At 43.1% G+C, this 21,269-nt stretch overlaps 2 protein-coding genes and 1 long non-coding RNA gene across 4 annotated transcripts in view; 1 reads left to right on the top strand and 2 right to left on the bottom strand.

Annotated features, from left to right (window-relative positions):
* Nucleotides 1-565: 565 nt before the first annotated feature.
* LOC140215211 (uncharacterized) lies at nt 566-1,914 on the bottom strand. Its single transcript, XR_011892151.1, has 2 exons — nt 1,163-1,914; nt 566-654 (listed from the first exon to the last, which is right to left on the bottom strand). It is a non-coding gene; the product is annotated as an uncharacterized lncRNA (long non-coding RNA).
* An 8,312-nt stretch (nt 1,915-10,226) lies between these two features.
* On the top strand, nt 10,227-10,995 carry Pop5 (POP5 ribonuclease P/MRP subunit). The gene has a single exon (XM_050193583.3). The coding sequence runs from the start codon at nt 10,268-10,270 to the stop codon at nt 10,742-10,744; it is 477 nt and encodes a 158-aa protein (XP_050049540.1). The 5' UTR covers nt 10,227-10,267; the 3' UTR covers nt 10,745-10,995.
* Nucleotides 10,983-21,269, bottom strand: part of cN-IIIB (cytosolic 5'-nucleotidase IIIB) — a 72,351-nt gene continuing 62,064 nt past the window's right edge. For both annotated transcript variants that reach the window (XM_055061439.2, XM_050193584.3), the window contains one exon: nt 10,983-14,788. In XM_055061439.2, coding sequence (XP_054917414.1) covers nt 14,684-14,788 — 105 coding nt within the window. In that variant the 3' untranslated portion in view covers nt 10,983-14,683. The remainder of the gene's footprint in view (nt 14,789-21,269) is intronic.

Genomic DNA, 21,269 nt, shown 5'->3' with positions numbered 1-21,269 from the left:
TAGATGTCTGAAGACCCCCCACCCCTATTTCCGCCGGCTTGACTGCCCAGTTAAAAAAAACAATTGGACCCAATTGGAAAATTTCCACTTGTTTCCAATTGGTTCCATTTGTGTATTAGTACACAATTGGGCCACTTGGAACAATTGGGCCAAATGGTTGCATACCATTTGGTTCAAATGGTGCAGTCGGCATAGAACCAATTGGTTGTTGCCAATTGGGTCACATGGTGCAGTTGGCATAGAACCAATTGGGCTAATTGGCATGGAACCAAATGGTCCAAATGGAGCCGCTCGACGGGTCAAATGGTTTTGGCTGTGCACAGCCTGCGCTGTGTGAATCTGGCAAACTAGCACAGCAATAAGGAACCACAACGTTACATGTTGCTCGGCAAGTTGGTTAATACATATTGTGATCTAATATGATGCAAAACAATATGAACAGCACAAAAAGCGAATCTCTTCATTAATGCTCTTTCCAATGCTTTTCTTGCTTCACATCATATCACACAACAAGGAGCCACTACTTCCTTAAGATAATAACTACATGTGACAATGAGGCAACAAGTGAAAAGTAGGATTTAAAGCTTTATTACGAAGGAAAATGCAATGCTGGATACTGTTCATGGCACCTTTCCGGTCTAGTCGCGGCACAACCTGCAGAAATGGATAAAAAAGAAAGACAGCATTGTGTATGGACTCCTGAAAAACCTGTTGCCCTCAAAAGCTGGCAAGACAGGCAAGCTGAAATTGGATAAAAAGACACCTCAACTTTAATGTTCAGCAATCCAACCAGGTTTAAGAGAGTCACAATTTGCTGTTTATGTAGCTAAGGTTCAAGCAGCAAATGGAAGAAAATTGTTCTAATCAGTATAGCTTTTCGCTGTTCTGTCAATGTCAGCAATGTTCTCCCCCACGTATGTTTCACCAGTGCTGTCACGACGCTCTCGGGGAAACCTTGCTTTTAAAAAAACACTCATGCAACACACTTGAAACCTTTTTGTCCAAATTAGTTCAGTGCATCATGCATATTTGCTACATTACACAAAATCGTATACATATATGCGTGCAATCATTTAACTCAGACGAGTGTGAGTGACCCGTGCACTCGTGTAGTGCAGTAATGCAATATAATTACAAGAGCTTTGGAAACGCGGAAACTTACCTCCGATCTGCAAAATTCTGGCACGGTAGTGGGCACACGTGCCGGCCGCGTCCGTCCACTTGACCATATAAAAAGCCGCCGAAAAGTCGTCGTCAGGCTTGAAGTTCTTTATGTCTGTCACGGGCACAATTGCTAAATGTTTGTCGATTTCGTACCGCACGTACGCGTGGGTGATCATAGTGCTGTCAGACGGTCGCACGAAGCACGCAAGGCGATCAGCACACAGAGCACATGTTGCTAATGTTGATGTCGATTATGCTCTCCCGTTCGGTCGCCAAGGAAAAATGACGCTGAGAGAAAATTTAATTCCAAGGAAGAATTATCTCATAGATGTGAAATAAAAAATTTAAACAATATTGCTAAATTACAAATTGTTTTATGCCTAAAAGTTGTTTGAGTCGTGTGTTTAAGAAACACATAAAACAGTGCAAGTTTTTTTTTTTCTTTACTGTAACATGATCAATAGACCGACCACTTTTTTTTTTGCGGTCGTTCCACATTTACTTGCCCTCCAAATGCCAAATAGTGTCTTCCAATCTCACGAATCCAATCTCGAATCTCACGTCCAAATCTCAAAAGAGAAATTTCAAAAGGGAAAGAGAAATCTGCAAATTTTGTACACAAAAGACAGTAACATTTTCTCACTTAAATTTTGTCCAAATGGTTTTGAAAACTCCATTTGGACCATGTGGCAATCCAGATTTACCCAAATGGTCCTGCTGGAGACTCCATCTGGCCCAATTGGAAGTGAGGGTTTCTATATGAACCAATTGGCCGTTCTAACTGGTCCAAATGGTCCTGTTGGTGATAACACTTGGCCCAATTAGAAATTGCCGTTTCCAGTTGGACCCATTGATATTTCCAAATGGTTTCAATTGTTTTTTTTGACTGGGTGGGCGTAAGTGGTAAAGAATGCTCCGGTAACCAGCAGCACGAGCTCACGTACCAGTTGTGTAGTACCGCAGAATTGTCGGCTGCATCTTTATCAACATCCTACGTAATAATTGCACGAATTTCACTGTGTTCCATTTATCAGTTTTGTGTCGATTGTATTAGTTTTGTACCAGTTTCGCGGTGTTGCGCAAGAATTCAGCGGGCAGCCACCCGAACTTGTTCGTATCTTCGCAAACAGGGCCTTAGTGTGTCCATCGAAAAATGCGCGTTAATCGCGCTTACGCGCAAACCCATGGCACCGTACCCTGTTTTTCCCAATGGCCAGAACTCTCACCGCTTCTTAGGTGTGATTATTGACAGTGACCTTTCATGGAGCCCCCCCCACTGCATCTACCTGAAGCGGAGACTAATTTCAGTTGTACATATAGTAAGGTTCCTGTGCGGAAAAACTTGGGGCACGTCGGTACGGTCCATGATGCAGCTGTACAGAGCACTGTTTCTGTTTTTTTTTTTTTTTTTTTTTTTTTTTACGGTACAGCATGCCGGTTTTGGCGACATGTAAAACAAATACTCGTACCCTCGAAAGTTTGCAAGGCCAGGCTCTACGGACACGTCTTGGAGTACCACGATGCGCCTCGACTCACGCAACAATCATGATTAGAGACTGCTTGGTTCCAACACGTATAACGATTAACCTTAGAGCACACATACGACATCTGTGTCGCGTACCCAGTCGCTATATTGCTGCTTTGCCAGCACAAAAACCTCAAGCCACATTTGCCAATCTTGTTGCGACACATCAAGGCTACGCTCCGTCGGGCTTTACACCAGCAGCAAGACCATTGTTACCCCTCTGTTGCCTACGACAGCCACAAGTACGCCTCACGATTCCGATAATTACGAATAAGGCCCGTCGATCAACAATAGCTCTAAGTCAGTTCACACTGGCATTACTAAACGAGACATATGAGCATATGAGCAAGTCTCCATTGCACTCGCCATGCAAGATGGTCGGAGAGAAAGGGTGTATAGCGATTCAAAAGTGGCCATCAGTGCATTCCAGAAAGGCAGGGCAGCCCGGCAGGCAATTCAAATTCTGAAAGGCGCAAAACACGGCGACACCTCCATACACTCCATCCCAGACACGTACCCAGGATTTTTTTTTTTTTTTGAAGGGGGGGGGGGCAACCCAAGGTAACATTTCTATGCAAATGAGGGGGTACCTTTACTAGTACAAATGTTATTAACGCCCACCATTCGCCATAAAAACGCGTAAATCCACAAAAGAGAAATGAAATAAGGTGTATATCACAGGTACGCCTGTGCGATACACCTCTCCTTTACTTGGCAAACAAAGAACTACGATAAATGGACTCGCGCAGAAAAGAAGCGCAGGAAGAACACTGCCAAGAACAAGTAAAGAAGCGAAAGTGTAAAATAAAGATTACTTTAGTAGAATAGAACTTTAAAAACAGTAGTTGGCAACAAAGGCACACGGACCGCGCGGAGGGTGTTACTCCGCCAGCCAATGACAGACGCAAACAAAATCGTTGTCATGCGACCTTTTCAATATGGCGTCGTACTTGATACCTCCGGAGCGTCTGCTGTTCTTCAAAAGTTTTTTTCATCGGCGGAAACAATGACGTGTGCAACAGACATGGACAAAATGTATCGAGTCTGAGCATTTCACTCTTCAAAAGTCTGCTGTGCAGTTAATTTCACTGCTGAACCCGTTTTACTCATTAAACTTCACTGCGAACTGAAGCTAAACTTCACAACAAATAGCTGTAGCGAAGCAAGCATGTTATTTCAGTTCAATAATGAATTAGGCATTCGCCATTCCGCTATAATAGGCGAGGGGAAAGGTATAAGATTACGCGCTAATAATTTTATTTTTGTAGTTACCGTCTTATTTGAGTAACAGATGAGGTTTGAAGTACGAATTATTTGCAGCATCGAGGAGCAACAGTGGCTGGCGGTTATGAGGGCGTGGGCGGGGCTTCATTGCAGACTTAAGAGGAAGCTTTAGCTCGGGTGCTCTTATCTAAATACATGTAAAAGGAGAATTCGTTTTTCTCAGCAACAACTGCACAAAATTTGATGAGGTTTGTTGCATTTAAAAGAAAAACTTTAACTCTAGTGGCTGTTGGTTTCGAGTTTTTGCTTCATATCGTAAATTTTTATTAAAATTATCAAAAATCGAAAATTTTCAGGAAACGAGCCTGTCAAGTTTACAACTGTGTCCTTCGGCAACGAAAAATGATATCACAATTCTGTGAATTGCATCTAATAGTACATTTAAAGCGGACAAAAGTGATACGTTACATATGGAACCTCAAAAAATTTAGTAATATGGAAATACACCTTTTGCAGAACCCTTGTAAACAACGTAACAAATTCACATAAGATGTAAAATGATATATCGAATTTGTCCGCTTTGAATGGTCTAATGGATGCCGTTTACAGAACCGCGACATCTGTTCTTTATGCAGAGCTATGAATTTGTAAACTTCGTGCTTCTATCTTTTTCAATCTGTCAAATATATGAAAATCTTTTTAACAAAATTCAGGTACTAAATCGAAATTCCGCTTCCAACAGTCACTAGACTTTAACTGTCTCTCTCAAATGCAACAAATTTCATTAAAATCGGTCCAGGGGTTATCTCAGAAAAACGTTTTCGCGTTTTACGTGTATTTGAATAGGCCGCCTCGGAGTTGGGCCCGAGCTAAAGCTTCCTCTTAAATTGTATTCGACTATAGTTGCGTTTTTTGAATTAGCTCTGAAAGAAATATACAGTAATATATATTTGCGGAACAATCACAGTTCTTTTGGATCCCTCGTTTACTGCTCTAACAAGTTAAGTGCCACAATCGACTCGTATTGTTATTTGGGAAGTTACGTAACAATACGTGGCCGCCAGACGCGTACAACCGCTTATGGCGCAGGAAGTTGCGACTCTACACGTACCGCGGCCACTGCGGAAGGTTAGAAAAACATCTACATAAGCACAGCAGAGAAGTGGCAACGTTAGGCGGCTCGAATGATAACTGTAGAAGCGTCATTCAGAACACACGGAATTGTCCTCCACTTCCGGCGGCGTTTTCTCTACTTCCTTTTTAAATAAAAAGATGTTGATCCATGAATATTTTCATAAACAACGGTTATATTTGTTAATTTTCGCTTTTCCTTCCTGTTTGGCTGTTGCCTTAAGGCCAATTGCTCTCTCCCTTAGTAGATCGCTTAATTTCTCAAATCCTTGCGACTCTTGTTTCCAGTTGGCAATTTTGCACGAAAAGAGCTGTACAATTAGAGAAAAACCAGACGAGTTAACAGGTGACAGTCATATTGCCTATGAGTTTCAAGGTTATTGCAGGGATTGATGATGGATGCTACCTCGCATTATGTTATTTTCCACCTTATCTAACCCATATCATTGGTATATGGTTCCGAGGATCTGTCAGCGTCGCGGTGAGCCGTCACTCGAGGAAATAATGAAGCAAAAAGAAAAGTTAAATGCAATTGGCATTTTCTCTGGCCGCAACTCGTTCCATGTGCATACAGACCAGCTGACCACGAACTGAATCCCTTTCCTGGTCCGTGGATAAGTCTAAACGAAGAAGGTTGAACTTACGAAGCAACAACGATGGGTGTGACCGTTGAATAGACGGTAACAACTGAATGCATCTCGAGTTAATCGCGCGGGCGCCGAATTGATGAGGAAACTGGCCATCACATCCCAGGAGACGCCGATAACTACGGCCATCCAAAAGGAGTGAAAAAGGCAGCAAAATGTTGACCGCCGAATGGCTGTCAAGTCTCAACATTGATTTGGTGTCGCTTTAGGAATGTGTGTGAGAAATGGTGGCGTGGGGGCGGGGAGTGGGGGGGGGGGGAGGTGTATGCGTCTTAATTTCGGGGGGGGGGGGGCCGGGCCCCCCCTTGGGTACGTACCTGCTTCATCCTTTGGTTCCATGCCCACGTCGGGGCGATTGAGGGGGTTCCTCTGAACCTCAACGCCTCAACCTCTGAGCCCATGAACGAGGCTGCGCGCGGCTTTACCGACCGCGCTGCCCTCGGATCGGGCGACTCTCTCCCCGGACACAGAGACGCTCCTATAACGCACAATGAACTTACTAAATTATTTTACTTAGAAGGGTTTTCCCGCCGCCTCACTCCAAGCTAAGCAGGCCGCAGGCGATCACACTGCAAACTCCTGCAAACCGGCGTCCAAATCCGGCGTCCCTTAACAGCACATATCCTGAGATTTATCCGACTTGTTCTTGCGTGGCCTGTGGTGAGGTTGCTACTTTGCCTCATATGCTCTGGGAATGCGGGTCTCTGGGCCCGAAGTTCACCAAGCAAGAGTGACAGAAGAGCTATGGGCCCTGGGTGCCAGACGACCTACTACGCCACTGACCATGATTTATGTTTTTCTAAATTTAAAAGAAATGGTACAGCTAAAAAAAAACACACCCTGTATAGTCCATTCGAAAGTATCGCTCTTCCAAAACGATAGTGAGGAAGTGACACTAACGTATATAAGCAAATACATACAGCACAGCGACGTACAGCACAGCGACGTTATTTGGCGTATCCAAAGATACCGTTCATCGAAAGATAGTTCTGCCCCTGATTATTCGTATTCTACGTCACCTTAGTGGAAGTGAGTGTACTTATGTGCTTTCTACGTCTAACAGGTGGCATTGCATGGAATTAAATGTTTCTCCTTGAAGCGGATACTGTTGACGTGAGATTGCATGGCAGGGTGGCCACGCACAAGCAGGGCGGGCGAAGGTGAGGTTTGGTAGCAGATGACAGGCGGCCTGCCCCCCCCCCCCCCCCCCCCCCCCCCCCCGCGCCGTTGAGAGTGCGTGTTGCTGGAACACGACGCACGCACTAGGTGTGCTCAAACACGCGCGTAATTACCACAGGTTTTGACAGCGTGAAAGTATGTGTACGTGGTTTCGTAGGTTCACATACAGTGCATACGTATGACGCATTTGATACCCATTTACTTAATCGGACGCATAAAAATGTTAACGTTAAGCAGTAAAAATGTTAATCCTCATCAGCGTGCCTGCGGTCCTTTGCGGCATTTCTCGGCCATTATAATCCTGCACACAAAACGTGCGAGTAGCCGCTGCTCATGCCTCCAATATTCAGGACGCGTCCGGCAGCAGCCGGGATAGAGGCGAAATGCAAGAGGCCCGTGGAGAGAGTCTTCGTTGATGTTCCGTAATTCTCCTCGCACGGGCGCGGTACGTTGCAGCAGGCGCGGGGCGCTTTTTTTCATAGCCAGGTGCTTTGGTAATCGCGACAATAGAGTGTTTCTTTTCTTTCTTTTTTTTTTTACACGTACTGCTCCAGGAGGGCACATGTAACGGCTAACAGGGGCCTCTGGAGAGCCCGTGACATTACAAGTGTTCCCGTTGCCGCTTTGGTGCCCTGGAGGCGCCGTCAATAATGCGAAATAATGACACGTCGTTACAACTAGTAAATAAAATCCTTGCCAACCGAGTACTCACATTTGGCTGAATGCTGTTAATAGACACTACACTATCCTCCTTGGTGAAAGTGAAATAAATGCGGACATAATGTGATTAGGGAAACCATAAACGGAAAACAGTTCACTGCTGAAATGTCGTGAATGTCTCCTACCAACAAACAGTCACAATGTCAGGTTGCGAAATCAGAAAGATGGCGTGGAGGCTTTCTGTTTCTCTATGGGTGCGCTGTCTTGAAGAACTCTGGTGCAATACAGGTGGTGCAGGATCTGGCACTGAGGTGGGTAGAGTATATATGATGTTATCACAGTCAAATGATGTTTTGGCTGGTGCTTGTTTAAGGCCAGAGGCATCTTTGAAAAAAACTTGAGTTGCGCGTTATTACTCTATTTCTTCTCAATGCCTTGATTTGTGATCCATGAACACTGACAATGGTATAAGGGTCTGGATCATAGTACGGAGTGAACTTGTCGTGTCTGTCTTGCTTGCACAAGACTCGTTGACCGACACAGAAGCGATGTGGTTGAGTGTACCTTCGTGCATCAGCATGTTGTTTGTTGTATGTCCTTTTCTCGAGCACAGTTGTTTTCAACTTTGTTACGTCTTCCGTTTCCGAAGCAGCTTCAGCGTAGCAAGGCAGGAGATTTCTCATCGGTCTGCCAAACAGCAGTTCATACGGTGATCTTCCTGTAGTCAGGTGTTTTGAAGACCTGTACCGCCGTGTCACTCCAACCTAATCAATCAGACCGCATCCCGGTCTACGGGAACACTAAAATGGTGTCAGAAGTGAGAAGCGTTTTTTGAGAGCATCAGTACATGTAGTAGACGTTATTTTCAAATAAAGGCAGTCAGTGCAGAGAAGGATTTAAATTGAATTACAAGCTTAAAAGGCAGCAAATGTGCATTCACCAATGCTCTCTTGAATATATCTTTCCAATAACCAATGCTCGAAAATACTTATTTTACCTATATCATGGTGGTGGTGGTGGTAACAACTTTATTAACAATCCGGCAAATTCGTGGCCTGGGCCTAGGCCGCCCCCAAGGAGGTCCGGAGATGCTGTCTCCTCGCGGCCTCACGGGCTTGCTGGATGGCCCATAGTTGATTTTCGAGGTTTGAGCTGCGCAACGCGGCCGTCCATCGCGCCGCAGCTTCATCTGGGGAAACTGCATTTTCTTTGCATATAAACTCACATTCCCAGAGAATGTGTCTAAGAGATGCGTGAGCCCTGCTGCATAGATTGCAGTTATCTGAGTAGATGTCCGGATATATCCTCCTGAGATGGACGGGGTTGGGGAAGGTCTTTGTTTGTAGCTGCCTCCAGTCTACCGCTTGGGCCCTGTCGAGTTTGGGGTTAGGGGGCGGATAAACCCGCCTTGAGTTTTGATAAAATTTTGTAATATCACAGTATCTGGTCATTCTGTCCCTCTCTGTCCATGCCTCCGTTGGATTTCCAACCCCAAGAGAGGATCCTTCTTCGCGGGCGCGGAACGTGAGACCTCGCGCTACGCGGTGGACCTCCTCGTTGAGGTTGGGTACGGGGGTGTCGGGGGACGTGTGAGCCGGGAACCATATAATGTGTCGTTCCTCCGTCTCCTCGGAGGTGACATAGTTCGCGTTGGCTTTGAGTATAGCCTCAGCCTTCGGCGAAATTCTGCCTTGTGCATAGTTTCTGACCGCCGTCTGCGAGTCACTGATACGTATCTACAACTGGGGTTAACGATGGCTAGGGCTATCGCCACCTCTTCCGCTACCTCGAGGTTTTTTACACGTATGCTACAAGAACTGACCAATTGTTTCTCGGTATTCAGGACGGTCACTCCAAAGGCACGTCGATCCTCGTATTCTGCCGCGTCTACGTACAGCGCTTCCTTGTCCCTACCGAAGGCTTGGAGTAAAGCCTTGGCTCTACTCTCTCTTCGACCCTGATTGAATTCGGGGCTCATGTTCTTGGGTATATTAGCCACCTGCAGCTTTTCCCTGATCGCGCCGTAACACAGGCACGCACGCACGCACGCACGCACGCACGCACGCACACACACACACACACACACACACACACACACACACACACACACACACACACACACACACACACACACACACACACACACACACACACACACATACGCACGCACGCACGCACGCACGCACGCAGACGCACACACACAAGACTGGAACACACGACTGCCCTCCCCGAAACTCTGCTTTCTTCTACGGCAGGCAGCGACACAAGCATAAACTTGTGTCGCACACACACACACACACACGGTAGAAGCTCGCATCAGACAACTGTGCACTTTTTTCTTAAAAGTCAGTTAATTAACTGTGCCAAGTGTTATACTAAACGACGTAGGCTCCAAATTGCGATCTTTCAGCAAGATTTGAGCAAGAACAATGCAGCGGTGGGCGCAGAACCATTTTTCTTACGTGTGTAGCGAAGTATGCAGGACCCAGTATATTTAAGTTTTGGCGCCTCGAAAGAGTCCCGAGCAGGGTGTCCCGAGACATGCGATCAGTCTCTGGTGAATACGGGTGGGCATCGAACACGTTCTTTATATGACTTTACTCATGTCCTAGCAGCTTGAGTTTCATGTCAGCGTATTTTTTTAAAAACGAGAACACTTATTTGCCGTATATGTATTTGTCCACACTAAGCACTCAACTCATCGGCGTTCGGATCGTCATTGCTATCGCTGTCAATCATGGTGCGCCTAAAACATCGGTACGTTTTGGTTGAGATATTGTGGAAAGACTGGCAAAATCCACATATTTTGGAGCTCCCCGTTGCAGAAAAAGACATTTACGCGTGCGTGAGAAAAGCTGTGCACACCTTGCACGGGGACTTTGGCCTCGGCGTCACGAAGTTCAACCTCGCCATCAAGTTTTTCAACCCACACACACGTGTCTTTTTGCTGCGGACCCGGAGAGGCGCGCACACTTTGACTTTGTCCGCGCTTCCATTTGTGAAAAAGATCAAAGACCAAGTGGCGACTTTGAGAGTTCTGAAGCTCACGGGAACCATCAGGTCATGTTTGAAATATCTGAAAAAGTACGACTGTAGCGTCTTGCTTAGCGTCTTGAACAGGTGCGACAGCGTCGAAGCAAAACGTGGAGTCAAGAAAAAGATTGCCGAAGTGTACGACTCGCTGCAGAGTAAAGGAGGCGTGCGCCCAAGCTAAATAATGAATGTCAACTGCTGTCTTATGAAGCTGATTTTGATGTGAACGTGTTGCATCGCGAGTTCTGCTGCTGCATTTTCTTGTGCGCAGTTTGTGCGTGCGTCATGCGAGCCACGGTCATGTATGTTCACGATAGTTCGGAACTAGCAACAGGCTTGCAGTTTTCAAAAATGTTACCGATAAAGGCAACGTAGTGATCTTAGTGCAACATTTCGTTTTCCACAAAAATATACACCCATTTTGTTCATTCATTATGACCATTCTTTATTGTCTGTTGTTTTCGAAGTGCACATTTCTTGGAACAAAGCTTTTGCAATAATAAAAAAATTACAGCATGAACGGCGCAAGCACATGCACATTTAGTGTACTTAAAGAAAGAGTCAAATGAAGCTGTGTCTGCACTATTCACACTGTAATTGAGACGTGCAAACTAGCCCAGCACAAGTTCTGCTAGACAAAAAGAATTAGTGAAAGTGACATCAGTCATTTCCCAGCCAATGCAACCAACCTAACCAACAAGCTAGCACAGCACTAAAATGTGCGCATGACAGTATTCACTAGTGCCTTAATCTCAACCTTGTGTGGGCAGATGCACCTGTGCGTTGTAATAGTTATGCATACAGTAATTGAAAGCTGCTACGGGGAACAAATGTAAAAATTGAGACATGCAGGCAAAACAAACTAGCACAGCACTCAAATCTGCTTGTGACAGTATTCACAAGTATGGTAACCTCAACCTTGTGTGGACAGATGCATGTGCGCATTGTTGGGATAACTACTCATACATAAATGTAAAGCTGCTACTGGGAACAAATGAAAAATTAAAATATGCAGACAAACCAACACGTGAATGAACCTTTTGTCCTTTAAAAAAACATCGCGAGCATAAAAGTCACATAAAATTCTTAAGATACAAATTTAAAGCTGCTGACTTGGCACAAGCCTCAGCAGTGTGTACAAAGCAAAACTGCACACAGATTATGATCTATAGGCAGTGCGTGGCTTTTAAGCATTGAGCTAATATACCTTGTGTTCTTCGAGTAGTATCGCTGCAAGGAACACTAAATTTTTTTTGTGCTAAGTTACTAGTTCTTGTGCTATCCTAAATTCACATTAGATTTTAACAGGTAAGCCACACCTTTCACAAGCAACAAGCTTTCAGAGCCTACAAGCTTGACCAAGCCTTGAAAAAGCTTCATTGAGGACAGAGTAAAAAGGTCGCTGCTTCAGCACACAAGACGAATTACTTGGCAAATGCCTAAATTGTGCAGCACTTGCAGCATCAGTGCAAATCAATTGGTGCAAAACTAAATGAATCAACAAACAATCAGTATGGCTCAGCAATTTGGGTTTCAAATTAACATCTTTCAATTTTTGACAGAGCCTGTCATAACATAAATGGTTAACAAAAATGGTAATTTTATAAGCTTGCATGAAACTTTCAGTGCAAGCTTTCAATATTTGAATGCCACCTAGTTGCACATTCTAGGTGGCTCAGCTGTAGTAATACGCATTACATTTTTAACCACAAAAATATTTCTCTTCTATTACCACTTTATTCCTTTCTTTATGTGTGGCATTGCCATCATGCGACGGCTGGATAAAACTACGAGATCAGTGTGACATGGCACATATGTCATGACCAGTGTCGCCAGGTTCATTTGCACTCCAGATGCAGTGGGCACAGCTTGTCACAGTATTTTGGTGCTCCATTGCTGTCACACTCGGTCATAGTTTTCAAAATGCTTGACAGATTGAAGAACTCCATCAAAAGATTTCACTGAAATTGCTACATACTTGTATGGCATTTTCCAATTAGCTTTAAAAACACTGACCTTAACTTCAGTTGTCAAAGCCTTTAAAACATTCGCAAAGGCGATGTAACACAGTTGTGTAAGACAAGAAAAGAGCAATCAGAAATGGACATGCTAGTAAGCAGTACATTACACTCTAAAACAAAATTACACCTTTTGGGTTGTATCTTGCCACACAACAATAAACATCATCTGTCTCGTCCGCATTTCCTTTCTTTTAACGCTCCGAGCCCGGTACTTTCTAATAACGAACGGCATGTGCGTTATCAGCATGACATAGCATGCACGACAGGAAAGTAGCGGACACGGCGTTTTCAAGAAGGGAAACGCAAGCAAGGCAGATGACGATTATTGTTGTGTGGCAGATATACACACCAAAGGGTGTGCGTTTGTCTGAGTGTAGCGTGCCAATGGTACCTGTCGACTGTGCTGCAACACAGAACAAAGATGAAGCAACATTTTGCAATGCAGAAAAAAAAAAAAGTGGGAGAGAGAGAGAGAGAGAGAGAGAGAGAGAGAGAGAGAGAGAGAGAAGGGTTCAATAACAGCAGTCAGTACAACATTAACAGCTTCTAAATAATGTGCTGTCAGGCTCATCATTACAGTCATACAGCATGTGCCTTGGACACCAAGCAGGCTGAAGTGTGTCCAAGGTTGTATTGCCATAGCACTAAACAAAAAGTGCATGGTAGACATAACCAGCAAAAGGCTGTAGCTCCATATCGCCCAATACAGACTGATATCATTTTTCATTCTAGGAGTGTGCTCCAGCATAAGCTTGACATGACAGGTCATGAAGGTGCAGTAGAACAATGTGAATAACCTGCTTTCCATACTTTCCACTCTTCACAGTGAAGTCAGACAACCATGGTCGTACACTGTGCGATTGATTGGGCTTTATCCTATGCGGCTCATAATCTATAAAGAGGACAACTTTGGCTTTTTCAGCGAGGTCTCCGCAGGTGGTCTTTTCATTGTTCTGCAGTGTTGCCACACTGCAGAACATGCAGGAACCTGGTCTTGCAAGAGACTACGACCCAAAGGTAAATGACTGCACATGAACACATACATGTGAATGTACAGTACCAAGGCTCAGGCACACAGAAAGCTGTCAATGCTGTAGCTGATATGAAGCTCCTTTTAGATATTTTAATATTTAAAACACTTGACCACACAATAAAAACCGGTGGAATAAAAAATATTCCGAGTTTGTAAAACACTCTCTAACACTCTCTAAAATGTATGGTGCACAAAATACCACCTTGCACCAAAACAACCTTAATCAAACCCAGCACTTGTGCATGAAAAAGGACAGACAAACTTTGTGCGTGCCTACTATAAAAGCACAATAACACACACCAAGACTTGCTAGCACTTGCATCCACAAGTTTCCCTGCTGTAGTGGCAGACAGTGGACAATGCAGCTCCACCAGATTTCTGCCTTGCAACATAATATAAAGTATAGGATGTCATAAAGGAGCACCATTATAGCAAAGAAATATGTGGTATGAATACTGAAAGATGTAAGTAGCCCAAGAGATTTAAAAAGGATCAGAAGCAACACCATGCTCACAGGATGCCCATTAGAAAGTTTGATGCAAGCTCAGAAAATGTGGGACTAGACTGCCAACGCACTTAAAAAGCTAATAAAGGAGGGATGGAAAGGTCTCATCAGGCTTACAGAGACTAAGCAAATAATTTGCAAGTTCTAAAAAAATTACGAAACTAAATTAAATGTGGTGTTAAGAGTTCAAGCATAGACTGTACCTCTTGTCATTTAAATTCACAAGGGCAGCTTGCAAAAATGTGATGACAAATCAAGTTATGAAACGGAAACATGGTGTGGAAGAGTTACAGCAGAGAGTTCTGCCACACAGTGTGACCATTAATGTTTACAGCTTTTCACCACAGGTGCAATGCATGGTTCACATGCACTGTGCTGGCAGCAGCTACCACAGATGACGATGCCCGTGTTGGTTGAATTATTGTCGCACGCATCTTTCAAACTTGTTTCATGTTCTGCTGTTGAAGCCTCTTCATAAGCACTTTCCCTTTGCCTGACACCACGCTGAGAACAGAGTAGCAGCCCTTTGCAGCTCTCTTGATCTTCTCCGGAGCTATTGCGCTAGTAGATAATTTTTCTTAGTATTCCATTTACAACATCCATTGTTTGATCGTCGAGAAGTACAATGTCGAAACTATTTAAATATTGTGGAAGGCGTTCTTCGATCTGTAACAGAAGTAATAGGTGACAGATTAGTACAAGCTATGAGCTGAATAAAGTAACATAGCATGCATTTATGCATAAACTGCGAAATAATTGCTCCTAATAACAGTAACAAAAAACCATAGCATAGGGTAACACTACTCAATGACTAATGGTAGTCGGTTGGTACAGCGTAACCAATCAACAAGGCCACTTACGACTTCACTAGAATTTCAGCTGATCTCCCTGAGTAATGCCCTTTGTTCATCACTTCTCATGGTTTTGACATTACATGGTCATAAATGGTGATGTTGACAAAATGCATCAAGGAAATACTATGACATAGAAATTTAATGAACAAAAGTGGCTTCTGCAGCAATCCACAAAATCTTGAACGATAAAGGCAAAGAAGCTGATGAGGGTAACATGAGAACGGTCCAGTATATTAATTGAAATACAGCACCCATGTGAAATATGTGCATCTACTGATGATAGTCTAGTGCGACACAAAGAAGTTGTGGGTTTGATACCTGCCAGTCACATGCTGTCATCTTCCGCACTTTTAAAGTGACTGCCTATGATTCAGACTGAGGACTGTCTGTTGTATAGAGCAGAAAACTTACGTCGCTGATAGTCACAGCGGACTTTCTCTTTTTCTCTTAATATTTCTGTCCTTTCTATCTTCCCCCAGTGCAGGGTAGCCAACCGGGCTCAGTCCTGGTCAACGTCCCTGCCTTTCATTGATCCATCTTTTTCCTCTCTCAATGTACAGTTTTATTTCTTTGTTTTGTCTGCTTTCTTGCAAAGCAAGCACAGTGCTCTGTGCAAAATCTTTCCCAAGCGTTGCACCTCTGAAAAACCACATGCCTAGCCAGAGGGCTGCTTAGTTTTACACTTCTGTTAGAATATTTGTCTGCATGTTTCTTGGTGTCCACAAAAACTGGCGAAAATACAACAAAAAGGACATCACATACAAAATTGTTGAAGACACAATCTTCCTTGGAGATCGATTTGGGGTTTTTGGGTATCTGGCTGCCTATTTCTGAACACGTTTGTCAAAATAAGGTACTCCGAGGCCTTCTAGTGCACGTAGGACGACGAAAAAGACTCGCCATGTTAGTGTAGAAATATGTATGGAACAGTAAAAATACGTAGTGCAAGAAGGCCGAAATTAAGCCCAGATGGTATGGTATGAAAAACTTTATTCTCGTTCAAACTACAGACGCCTAAAAGCAGAACCGGAAGCGTAACTTAATGAAAAACGTGCACTGAACCCGGAGACAGTGCAGTCTAAATATGTGGGCCGATCCTGAAAAAGGTAGTGCAGAAAAAAAAAGGCAAAAAACTAAACAAAAGAAAACAAGCAAACCACATGGTACACTCATGTATCCATGAAAACCTCGTCTTTCTTCGCTGTCAATCGCCGTTGATGTGTCTTTCTTTTAAGAGTAAACGACACATTAGAGATCATGTGTTTATCTTGCAAGATGTGAGCATGTAATACGGTGCATCCTAAATTGCCAGTGTTAAAAGTGATAACAACACAGTTGTTTCACAAGCAGTTCTGTCACGCAACATCTGCAGCTGCTTACAATGCTTTTTTTAAGGCAGTAGAATCACAAGTGGGAACTTCTTGACGGATTTCTTTGTGCTCTAGAATTTATTTTCATAGTAGCAGAAAGAGGAAAGAGTGTTCACTTACAAAAACGAAAAGAAAGCGTAGCCCCCCCCCCCCTCACTCTATGTCATTTCTTGCATTACAGCCTTGTGTTCTTCAGTCACCCTGTATTTGTCTCAAGTACAAATAAGAGAGAGCCTGTTCAGTTGCAGGTTTCAAAAAGGCACAGAAGAGCATCACTTAATCAGGCTAGATTTCTTCTGCAATTGTTCGTGGAAAATATGGCTTGCTAGCAGAAAATAAGACGACCAAACATCCTGTTTTAAAATTCTGTACTTGAAACAAAACACCAATGTCCCTCAGTGTGACATCCTGTTTTTGAAGAGTTTCCTAAAGTGACCAGGTTGACCTTTATCTTCAAATGCAGTTTAACTATTTTAGTAATAAATCGATAACTAGCCATGGGTAGACACTGTTGGTGTGGGAATTTCACAGTGTTGTGTCTGCTCCTCTTTCACTTCTATGCCAATTCCTGGGCACAGAAATCCTGAATCTTGGTAAAAGTCACATGTTAGGTATCCCTAGAAGTGCAATGAACCAATACGCTCAGCATTTTTCCATGTCGTCCCTTTGAATTCAACAGTTTGATTTTCTGAAATTATATACTTCCACAATCCCAAAGTTATACAGGGCCTTCAAAGTTCACTTTAATAAAAAGGCTGGGCTATCTACGTAAATGCTGCTTGCATAGGTGGTCTATATGCTTTGATGAACACAAAGTCAACAAATCAATAATTAACAAAATGAAATTTAATAATTTTCTCCATTTCGTAATTAATGTATGCTTATACCAGGTGACCAAGGAGTCCTTACACCTGATTTTTACAAGGCGTAACTTTTGTTGTAGTTGTTGGATAATATTGCAACTTTACATTTTTGTTCCTTACATCTTTTTTCTTGAATTGGTAAAATATGATATTGCTTAGTTTCACAGTTTCAAGGTAACAGTTTCTAAATGCATTCAGACGAAGGTCATTCTGCTCTCCATGTTTAGGAGCTGGCACAAAAATATTGTGGAAATCACTGGCGCTTTCCACATGACAATCCAATTTACTTTCTGATTCATTGAGGAGACTAATACAGTCTGGCATTGAGCTAGGAGTGGAAAACCTTGTACTGCATCATTTCCTACGATGGTCAGAATTATCAATTAGCAGACTTGGAATGATTCAGGGTTTAGTTAGAAGCATCACAAAATGCTATCTATACTTGCGTTCAATCAAACTCCAGAAGACGCATGCTTTGGATGATCTAATGAAGTCAAACCACCCTAACAAGTGTCATACGTTTCTCAAGCGTCTCTCAGGAATGCCAAGGTACAGTGCCGTTCACTGACGAGAAACAATTACACACTGAACAAGTTTCAGCTTCCAAAATGACAGAAGTGAGATTCCATTGGAGAAAGAAGTGAATGAATGTGGTGTAGGTCATGGTTGACTGGCAAGAGACCCTTGGTTTTTATCTACCAGGAAGTGAATTACGTGAACAACATTCTGAAGAGACGTTATTGCCCTGGAGCCAGCCTCACTTCAAAGACTGACTGCAGATAGGCAAGCAAGATTCTGCGTCTGCACACAGGGTCAAGGTGATTCAGCAATGGCGCGGCTATAAGTTTCCGAACTTCATCAGTTCGCAAGAGTCGCCTTCTTGTCTACCTGGCTTACTCAACCTTCCTGTGTTGCCTGTGCTCAGAACGATGTCTGCCTAACTCCCCACAATAATTAAAATAGCCTACAGCATTCCCTTCTGACAGCATGGGAAAAAATTGACAACCAATACCTCCGTTCCATGGTGAATGTATTCTCGAAGCTCCGTAAAGCCTGAGCCAAGGCTAAGAGAGGGCTTTTTGAAATCTGAGCGTTGTCTTGTTGTTCACAGTGTTGAAATAAATTGTTAAGTTTTACATTCGTATCTCCCTTCTTGTTGTTTAGATGATGAAAATACCAGGTGCAATGACTTTTTAGCCATCCGGCATTAAACACTTGAAGACAACTATATTCGAACACAACTCTATTTTGCTTGACTCTTCTAAAGCGTGTTCCAAGTATTCCAAACTAAATTTCATACCGAGTATGGGAATATGAAGACCCAAACTTGCACAAGACACCAGACTTCTTCCACCTTTCAAGAGGCACAGAAAGACAACTAAATAAGATTTTGAGTAACGATAAACATAAAAGAAATGAGTCATTAAACTCTATACAATAAATTTTACCTAGTTAGCTGTATCATTAATTAAAATAGATTATTGAGACACTTCTTCCCTTAAATAGGTGTCGATTGTGCGGCAGTGATGCACTAATGTGCGTATACAAGTGTTGCACTTGCAAAAAATGTGCACCATTCATTTGGTTGCAATTGAAACAGTTGCAGAATGTTCTGATATTTGGTAAATTGATGCCAATGCACTAAGAAAATACTGCAAGTTGGACTTGATTCTGATTCGAAAATTAATTCCCAGTACCCAGCTGCAAATTTTAAACAATACTTTGCATCAACTGTGGTTTTCACAACCGAAATTAGAATGAAAAAAGTGGTGGGCGACCCTAATGTTTGACTTAGGTGTCTCTTAGTGGCACTCACACCTCGGCGTTAGCGTTCTTTAGGTTAACTTTAGACAAACAAAACGCACAAACCAAACTTGGAGGCAAATGTTTTCCATTAATTAGCCAGTTAAATATCATGGCACCCTCTTGTGTGCGACGTCCTTAGTGATATCATTACTTCCGCTTTCTACTTCCAGGTTTCCAGGAATTTCGCCAAAGTCATGCTCACGTGGTGGGTCTCTCAAATTACGATTCTGTGCTTTGGTGTGCGGTAATCAGTGATTTCTAAGTAATTCTAATTATTCCAGACACTTCAGTAACTCAACTTAACTTATGCTCTGATATCATATCTATAATGAAACCCATGAATTTCGTACTGGACTATTTCTTTAACATTTTTTCTGATTTATTTTGAATTTCGTCCCTGCTCGTTTCAGTGATTTCTAATTAATTCTAATTATTCCAGACACTTCAGTAACTCAACCTATAACTAAACTTATGCATTGCTATCATATCTCTATGAAACCCATGAATATTCTACTGTACTACTTTTAAAAAAAATTTTCTGATTTATTTTGACTTTCATCCCCAGTCGTTTCAGTGATTTCTAAGTCATTCTAATTATTCCAGACAATTTAGTAACTCAACTTGCAACTAAACTTATGCTCTGATATCATATCTATAATGACACCCATGAATTTCGTACTGGACTATTGTTTTTCTATTTCTTCCTGGTTTATTTTGAATTTCGTCCCTGGTTGTCTCCGGAGGTGAACCGGAAGTGCTATGCATGAAACAAGAGTGTCACTGGATGCATGTGCCACTAAAAAAAAATAAATGAGGTGGCATAGGATCTGCACATAAGGAAAAGTGATGGTGCCGACTGCGAAATTATGATGACTGCTTAGATATGTACCCCCTCCCTCAAAAGTTTTCGGCACGCGGGATCCAAGTAAAATCTATTTCCTCACAGCCTAGGCACAGGTTCTTCAACCAAAAAGTAGAGTAGATACTTCTCACTAAAACCATCACACTCCTGACGTACATTTCACACTATGTAGTGAACCTGCGAGACAATTTAACTTATTCTCATTTTCTGTGCTCCGAAATATTCTGAGGGTGGCTGTACGTGTAAAACTGCATACAAAAGACCCTTTGTTTTTGGGTTCCACATTTATCAAAATTTCAGGTATCAAAATTGGTCGCTGCTTTTAGGATTAATAAACAGAGAGCCCCCAACTATTGTATAAAAGACCCAAATGGGTCTTTTCTACAATATACATCCAGAATTTGTGCTTTTCCAAATAATTTTTACCGATGAAAATTGCTAACAATTACGAGCAGTCTTTTGTAGGGCACAATGTACTATTTCATTTTTATGGGCAAGTCATGTGCATTCTAACAAGTATTTCTCAGCTGTCATTTCTCTTTTTTATCTGTTTCTCATTGACTTTTGCCCACACACCTGGTTACTGATCCCAAAAAGGTTTAGTCACCAAGCAAGTAGCTGAGGTAGCATTTCTTAAATGGTTGCTAATTTTTATATGTGAGCTAATTTACTTAAAAAATGCAGACGTACCACAATGCGAATGCTTTAACCAGTCTATACTATACAGTAGAACCTCGTTCATACGTTATGGGAAACACCGCGAGAAAAAAACGTACTAACCGGGAAAACGCACGATCCTATTTAAAAAATTGTGACAAACTGAACTATTGTTGACATCTACGTAATGCGAAGCGTCGCGCAGATCGTTGCGGCACAAGACACCAACGCGCGTCGAGCAGGTCGTGGTCAGGCGGCCCGAGACGCGTTTTGTTGTTTTCCTATTGCGTGTTGTTTTAAGAGGGTGATGCGACGGGAACCAAAACGAAATCGAGCTGGTGCGCGACGCTAGATGCCGCCGAAATTAAACGTGATGCCCACATCGAGCCGCTTGCAGCAGGGAATGGCGGCGCATCTGAATTATCGCCTACTAAAAGCGTGCAGTACGCTACCAATGGCACTGCACACCACGCGCTGTAAAACAGGTGGAGATGCTTATCGCAATAGGTTTGGCAGCGATAGCTATGAGTGCGGCGTGCGACGACCCGGGTAGAGCGCGGAGATTTGCTGGTACCGGAAAAAGAAACTGTGCGCCGCCGTTTTCACGTGAAATGGACTGTTCTTGATCGCGTGCGCCTCGCGCCTTTTTTACAGCGAGACCTGTATATGACTAACCTTCCGTAGTTTTTTCGGCATCCGGCAACATAAACGGACTCAGCCACTTCTAACAAACCT

The sequence above is a fragment of the Dermacentor andersoni genome, chromosome 1, assembly GCF_023375885.2.
Source record: "Dermacentor andersoni chromosome 1, qqDerAnde1_hic_scaffold, whole genome shotgun sequence".
Lineage (NCBI taxonomy): Eukaryota > Metazoa > Arthropoda > Arachnida > Ixodida > Ixodidae > Dermacentor > Dermacentor andersoni.
This window is presented reverse-complemented; position numbering and strand designations above follow the sequence as displayed.

What these genes read in the sequence shown, in the direction of transcription:
- Pop5 (XM_050193583.3), top strand. Translation starts at nt 10,268, where the DNA reads ATGGTGCGCCTAAAACATCGGTACGTTTTGGTTGAGATATTGTGGAAA.